The sequence below is a fragment of the Rhinopithecus bieti genome, unplaced genomic scaffold, assembly GCF_001698545.2.
Source record: "Rhinopithecus bieti isolate Rb0 unplaced genomic scaffold, ASM169854v2 scaffold_7884, whole genome shotgun sequence".
Classification (NCBI taxonomy): domain Eukaryota; kingdom Metazoa; phylum Chordata; class Mammalia; order Primates; family Cercopithecidae; genus Rhinopithecus; species Rhinopithecus bieti.
This window is the reverse complement of record NW_016806331.1, coordinates 122,524-130,660: the sequence shown is the minus strand read 5'-3', so window position 1 is coordinate 130,660 and position 8,137 is coordinate 122,524. Positions and strand designations below refer to the sequence as shown.

The window sequence follows — 8,137 nt, the reverse complement described above, 5'->3', positions numbered from 1 at the left end:
AAAAAAAAAAAAAAAAAAAAAAAACAATCAGCAGCAAGATAAGGATATCCACTCTGGCCACTTCTACTCAACATTGTATGGAGGTCCTAGCCAAGGCAATTAGACAAGAAAATAAAATTAAAGAAATACAAGTTGGACAACAAGAAGTAAAACTATCTCTAGTTGTAGATGATATGATACCCTCTATATAGAAAATCCTAAGGAATCCATTAAAAAACCTATTGAAACTAACAATTAGGCTGGGCATGGTGGTTCACGCCTGTAACCCCAACACTTTGAGAGGCCAAGGTTGGGGTGATCACCTGAGGTCAGGAGTTCGAGACCAGCCTGACCAACATGGTGAAACCCCATCTCTACTAAAAATAACAAAATAAATAAACTGGGCATGGTGGCACATGCCGTAATCCCAGCCACTTAGGAGGCTGAGGCAGGAGAATTGCTTGAACCCAGAAGGCGGAGGTTGCAGGAGCCAAGATCATTCCATTGCACTCCAGCCTGGGCAACAAGAGTGAAACTCTGCCTCAAAAAAAAAAAAAAAGACTAACAATTAGAACTAATAAATTCAGCAAAGTTGCAGAATACAAGAGTAACATACAAAATCAACTGTACAGTTGACCCTTGAACAATGTGAGGGTTAGGGGTGTGGCGCAACTCATGCAGCTGAAAATCTGTGTCTAACTTTTGACTCCCCAAAACTTTTATTTTATTTTAGTTTTTGAGATGGAGTCTTGCTCTGTCGCTCAGGCTGGTGTGTGGTGGCACCATCTCAGCTCACTACAGCCTCTGCCTCCCAGATTCAAGTGATTCTCCTGCCTCAGCCTCCCAAGCAGCTGGGATTACAGGTATGTGCCACCATGCCCAGCTAATTTTGTATTTTTAGTAGATGGGGTTTTGCCATGTTGGCCAAGCTGTTCTTGAACTCCTGACCTCAAGTGATCCGTATCCCCTTGGCCTTCCAAATTGCTGGGATTACAGGTGTGAGCCACCACACCCAGCCAGCTCCCCGCAAACTTAACCAACAAATAACCTACTGTTGACTAGAAGCCTTACTGATAACATAAGCACTTGATTAACACATATTTTGTATATTATATATTATATGCTGTATTCTCACAATAAAGCTAGAAAAAAATACTAGGAAAATCATAAGGAATAAAAAATATATTTACTATTAAGTGGAAGCAGATAATCATAAAGGTCTTCATCTTCATCATCTTCACAATGAGTAGGCTGAGGAGGAGGAAGAAGAGGGGTTGATCCTGAAGTCATAGAGACAGTAGAGATAGGAGAAAACCCACATATAAGTAGACCCACAGAGTTCAAACCCATGCTGTTCAAGGGTCAACTACATTTACATATATTAGCAACGAACAATCCAAAAATGAAATAAGAAAACAATTCCATCTACAATAGTATCAAGAGAATAAAACACTTAAGGATAAATTTAACAAAAGTGCAAAAACTTAATCCTGAAAACTGCAAAAATTGCTGGAAGAAATTAAAGTAAATATAAAGACATCACGTTAATGGACTGGAAAACAATATTGTTACGGTAGTAATACTGACCAAATTCATCTACACATTCAATTCAATCCCTATCAAACTCCTAGCTAGACTTTTTGCAGAAATTAACAAGCTGATCCTAAAATTCTTTTGAGATTTCAACAGATGCAGAATAGCCAAAACAATATTAAAAAATGACAAATTTGGAGAACTCCTACTTTCCTATTTCAGAACTTACTATAAAGCTACAGTAATCATAACAGTTTGGTACCAATCTAAGAACAGAAATACAGGTAAATGGAATAGAGGTGACAGTCAAGAAATAAACCCTCACATATTATGGTCAACTGATTTTCAATAACGGTGCCAAGACCATCCATGGAAGAGTCTTTTCAACAAATGTGCTGGAACAACTGGATGTCCACATGCAAAAAAAGTAAATTTGGATTCCTCCCTCACACCACACACAAAATTAACTCAAAATGTACCACAGATTTAAATGTAAGAGCTAAAACTATAAAACTCTTAGAAGAAAATATAGGAGTACATTGTCATGACCTTGGGTAGGACAAAATCTTACGTATGACACAAGGAACAACAACAACAAAAATGGACTTCATCAAAACGAAAAGTTTCTGTTCTCTAAAGGATACCACGAGAGTGAGAGCAAACCCACAGAAGGAGAGAAAATATTTACAAATCATCTGTCTGATAAGGGACTTGTATCAAGCATATATAAAGAACGCTTACAACTCAATAAAAAGACAAGTCATCCAATTAAAATACGAGCAAGGACTTTAATAGACATTTTTCCAAAGAAGATATATACAAATGGCCAATGAACACACGAAAGATGCTCAACACTACTGGCCATCAGGGAATTGTAAATCAAAACCACACCTACTAGGATGGCAATAATCAAAAAGACAGATAACAAATGTCAGCAAAGACATGGAGGAACTGGAACCCTGTGACACTGCAAATAGGAGTACTAAGCGGTGCGGTGCGGCTACTTTGGAAAACAAAGCTTAAGGTTAAACAGAGTTACCTTAAAAGTTGTCAGATAGTTACCACATGACCCAGCAATCCCACTCAATAGAATGCTAATTTGTTTTCCCCCAGAGAGTCTTGCTGTGTCTCCCAGGCTGGAGTGCAGTGGTGTGATCTTGGCTCACTGCAACCTCCGTCTCCAGGGTCTAAGTGATTCTCCTGCCTCAGCCTCCCCAGCAGCTGGGACTACAGGCATGCACCACCACGCCTGGCTAATTTTTGTATTTTTAGTAGAGATGGGGTTTCACCATGTTGGCCAGGCTGGTCTTGAACTGCCTGACCTCAAGTGATCCACCCACCTGAGCCACCCAAAGTGCTAGTATTACAAGGCTTGAGCCACTGCACCCGGCCAAAAAAAATTTTTTTTTCCAAAAAGGCTTCATAGTCAAATCAAGCAGTTCAGCCACAGTCCCTTAATCTTGAAGAGAAGTGTATTTTTTTTTTCTTTTTTTTTTTTTTTTTTTTTTTGAGACGGAGTCTTGCTCTGTTGCCCAGGCTGGAGTACTGTGGCGTGATCTCGGCTCACTGCAAGCTCCGCCTCCTGGGTTCACGCCATTCTCCTGCCTCAGCCTCCTGAGTAGCTGGGACTACAGGCGCCTGCCACCTCGCCCGGCTAGTTTTTGTATTTTTTTTTAAGTAGAGACGGGGTTTCACCGTGTTAGCCAGGATGGTCTCGATCTCCTGACCTCGTGATCCGCCCGTCTCGGCCTCCCAAAGTGCTGGGATTACAGGCTTGAGCCACCGCGCCCGGCCTGTATTTTCTTTTTATTCACCTTCAGGTTTTCATATAGATTACATAAGAAAGCTCAGGCTGAGAAGAAAATCTGTTTCAAGGACAGTGTTGATTAAATGACTGCCCCAGTTTTACAAGTTAATGGTCTACAACTGGCGAACATGTCACTCCCTTTTGGGACGTCCTATGGCAAGAAAACTGAAAGGTGGCTCTGTGCTGTGTGACGGCCACAGGGCCACTGCTGCTGCAGCGAGCCTCCTCCTCCCCGCAGGCCCCTGCGCCTCCTGCTGCACCTGGGCACCACCTCGCTCCACTTTTCTGCACACAGCCGGAGGCCTTGCTTGCCTCATGGGTGCTGAGATCAGGTGCAGCAGCTTATTCCAGCCTTCACACCTGAAGTTTAGGGCTATCTGACCCTTCCCCTTCATGTGAGAGGAGAGTGGGAGCTGAGATTTTATGATGAAAACCAAATAATGACAAGCTTCATTTGCCCATTTGCAGGCGTACTATATAAAGGTTAAATATTTCTTACATGCAAGTTTCAAATATCACTCAGTTTACACAAATGGCTAGTTCTACATATTCATTTTCGATGTTTTTCCTAAGGGAAGGTTTAGCCACACTGGCTGACGCCCTCGTGGCAGCTGGTCTCTGCACTGAGAGGGGCAGCCAGGGAGCCCAGTGCAGTGAGGGGCATCTATTCACCAAGGCGCCAGGGCCTGGCTCCCCATCAGAACCGGGGAGTTACAGTGAGTGGCACATTGAATCCACATCTCCACAGTGGATCCCAGGCTCTGCCTGCAGGCTGCTGCCCGCCTCACAGCTGGAGCCCAGCAGGGTGGCCCCAGGGCCACCCTGCACCCGCTCACCTGCCACTTGTTCTTCTGCCAGGTGCTCCAGGGGCAGCCGGATGGAGTCGTGTTCCACCGAGGAAGTAATGAAATGGGGCTTGGCCCCCTCCACTGGACTGTGGTGCCCACCCGCATGTCCCTTTGACGTCTGGTTTGCGTGGAAATGTTTCACCACAGAATGGATGACTAAATTATTTGACTGCAGAGATACAGCAAAAAAAGCATTTACAAAAACTGTGCTGAGGTAAGGGTCAGAGCAACAATTTCTGTTACTTAATTTCTTTTGTGGCTAATATCAAAAAAGCTTCAAAGAAATTCAGCTTCCTGAGTTGGACCTTTTGAAAGATTTGGGGTTTTCCAACATTTAAAAACTTGAGATTCATTTCCAGTCAATCATGTCTATTTTATTGTTAAGCAATATTACTAATTTTTAAGAATTTATATAAATGTATTGGTGTAAGTGCAGTTTTGTTATATGCATAGAATATTATGAATTTTAAAATTTTATAAATCTGCCATAAAGAGTATTTTGTCCAGCCACCACTGCTGGTGGGAGTATAAATTGGTACAACCTCTACAGTGGGGCCATCTGTCACATCTACCAAATGAGCCCCGTGACCCAGCAATTCCAGTTCTTGGACTTTTTCCTACAGCTACACTCACAGTGAAACAAAATAGTGTATAAAGGTTATTTATTAATATTAAGTGCAGCGCCATTTCTTACAGCAAAACCGTGGAAAGCCCTTAAATATCCATCAATTAGGGATGAAAAGGAATGATTCCAGGGCAAAAATGATGGGGAAACCTTTATGGAAATAACAATGCAAAGCAGGTTACTTTACATATTACATTACGAAAATCCTATTAGCTACCTGAAATTTACTTAAAGGATATATACTAATTATCTCGAGCTAGTATGCAATATAGCAAGACCACACATTACTCCTTCTTTCTTTCTGAGACAGGGTCTCAGTCTCTTGCCCAGGATGGAGTGCAGCAGCATGATCATAGCTCACCGCAGCCTTGAATTCCTGGGTTCAAATGATTCTCCCACCTCAGTTTCCCTAGTAGCTGGGACTACAGGTGTCACCACCACACCCAGCTAATTTTTTTTTCTTTGTAGATATGGACTCTCCCTATGTTGCCCAGGCAGGTCTCAAACTCCTGGGTTCAACCAACCCTCCTGCCTTGGCCTCCCAAAGTACTGGGATTACAGACATGAGCCACCACACCTGGCCTACTCTTTCTTTAAATGAAAATGTAGCAAAAGGGAATCACTTTCTGTGTATTTTATTATAACTTGCAGCTAAAAGAATGTGAGTGTGTTCAGAAGCTTTACCTCAGTGCCCCCGGAAGTGAAGATTATATCTTGAGGTTTCCCCCCTACCATCTTCGCCAGGCTTTCCCGAGCTGCATTTATAATATCCTTGGCCTTTTTTCCTTGAGGGACCAAAAAGGAAATTCATTAACATTGCTTCACCAAGCCCTATCAACGCTTCTAAAAGGACAACCAAATACAAAAGAGTAAGAGGTCTGCGTGGGCCGTTCTAAGAAAAATCTGCCCCCTTAATGTGAGCACAGCAAAACACTACAACCTAGACACAACCTGGCAAAGGGGCGGCCGTGAGACAGCAGCGAACCAGTGACCAACTGAGAGTTATTAACTCCATGAGACCCAGAAACAAGTACGGGAGGTTGGCTAAGAACCTGGACGTCCCCCAAGATGTGGCTTTCTTCTTACCAGTTGCTGCGGGGGGAAGCTGCGGCCATCTGCCTTGCTTCCCATTCAACAAGAGCGGAGAATGAAAGGATGGAATGGGTTGCAAACAACAAAAATAAGCAAAAACAGAACTCATGACTCCTCAACACAAAGTCTAGTGCCATATCTCATTCTGCATGTCGCCCACGTGTACCTGGGCTGCGAAGGTTACTGTCTGAGGGACACACCTGCTTTCAAACAGGGCTATGCATCTGGCCATCACCCAGTTTCACTGGCTAGAAGGAAAACACAGGAAGCATGCTTGATGGGGCAAAGACAGAGCGGCTCTGCCATGGGAATCCTGAAAGTTTCAGTGGCCGTCCTTACTGTACACACCAGGAGTCCCCAAACTTTTTTGACCATTCAGCCTTGTTTAAAAAAAAAAAAACTGAACAGGCACCACTAAAACACATACTATTACAAAACATCATAAAAAAGAGAAATATAAAAAGCTGAGGTAAAATAAATACACAAAGTAATTCTGCCGCTCCTTAATGCTACTGTATAGATGTCAGTTTTAGTAGCAGTTTCCTAAACACCTAAGGCCTATGGTGTTTAGGAAAACTCCATCATTTTACTTGGTGACACTAAAAGTCACCGTAATAAACTGTCACCCTCACTCTCAGCCTTCCCTCTCTCAGTGATAATGGTTTGGCTGTGTCCCCACCCAAATCTCATCTTGAATTGTAGCTCCCATAATTCCCACGTGTCATCAGAGGGACCCGGGGGGAGGTAGCTGAATCACGGCAGCAGGTCTTTCCCATGCTGTTCTCATGACAGTGATGAAGTCTCAGGAAATCTGATGGTTTTACGAAGGGGAGCTCCCCTGCACACGCCCTCTTGTCTGCTGCCATGTAAGGTGTGACTTTGCTCCTCTTTCACCTTCCTCCATGATTGTGAGGCCTCCCCAGCCATGGGAAACTGAGTCCATTAACCCTCTTTCCTTTATAAATTGCCGAGTCTCAGGTAGGTCTTTATTAGCAGCATGAGAACAGACTAATACACTGAGGAAATGGCAACTCCATCCCTCAGCAGCCCAGGGCAAAAGCACGGGCTCTTTCTCTTTCCATTCCCCGCCAATTAATCCACCGGCAAATGCTGTAGGCTCTGTGTTCAAAAGACGTTCTGAACCTGACTCCGCCTCTCCACCGCCCAGCCACCAACCAAGCCAAGGCCACTGCTGTGATGTTCTCCTAGCAGGCCCCCACCAGGGTCCATTCTCCACATAGTGGACAAGGTAATGCCTCAAAAACCCAAACACATTTTGGGCACCCTGCTTCATCCCTCCCCAGCAGGGTGCTGAGTACACAGCTGATGCTCAGTCAGTGCTGCTTACGTCAGCGGTTTCCAAAACCCCAAGGCCCTCTCACGAGCTCCACAAAGTCAAAACTGTTTTCATGATGATACTAAGAGATCAGCTGCCTTGTTCACGCTCCTTTTCTCACAGGTATACGGTGAAGCTTCCAGAGGCTTCTGTTGCTATGACGATGTAGTGACTTCAGTGGGTTGGACGGGGAGGTCTGAGCACTGGCTATCTTCCAGCAACAGGCTGTAAAGAGACCTCCACACGCACAACAGGGCCACGCTCACGAGGTTTCTTCTGTTTTGCCGAAGATAGTTTATTTTTCATAAACATTTATGAACGCTGAGCTTATTTTCAGGTTTTTTTTTTTTTGCTATTATAAGCAAGACTGTGATAAATATCTTAGGTATGTAAAATCTTTCCCCACATCCTCAACATTTTCCTTAAAATAAATTTCCCTCAAAGACTTTAGATAATAATATTTAGGCCGGGCGTGGTGGCTCACATCTGTAATCCCAGCACTGTGGGAGGCCGAGGTGGGTGGATCACGAGGTCAGGAGTTCAAGACTAGCCTGGCCAATATGGTGAAACCCCATCTCTAGTAAAAATACAAAAATTAGCCAGGCATGGTGGCGCGTGCCTCTAGTCCCAGCTACTTGGGAGGCTGAGGCAGAAGAATTGCTTGAACCCAGGAGGCGGACGTTGCAGTGACCCGAGACCTGAGATAGTGCCACTGCACTCTAGCCTGGGTGAGAGCGAGACTCAGTCTCAAAATAATAATAATAATATTTAAATATTATTAATGTTTAAATAATAATATTGTGAAAATAATTAAACCACTCTATAAATTGATTTTTTTTCTTTTGCATTTCTGAGTAGCAACAGAAAGTGAACTGCAACACTTCTGAGTTTATGGTTTTTAATTTGTGGAAACAAAG

General features: G+C 43.6%; 1 protein-coding gene across 3 annotated transcripts in view; it reads right to left on the bottom strand.

Moving 5' to 3' along the window:
* Positions 1-8,137, bottom strand: part of SCLY (selenocysteine lyase) — a 40,980-nt gene that overhangs the window by 27,020 nt on the left and 5,823 nt on the right. For all 3 annotated transcript variants that reach the window (XM_017875552.1, XM_017875553.1, XM_017875551.1), the window contains exons 3-4: positions 5,477-5,577; positions 4,156-4,336 (exon numbers count right to left, since the gene is read on the bottom strand). In XM_017875552.1, the coding sequence (XP_017731041.1) occupies positions 4,156-4,336; positions 5,477-5,577 (282 nt within the window). The remainder of the gene's footprint in view (positions 1-4,155; positions 4,337-5,476; positions 5,578-8,137) is intronic.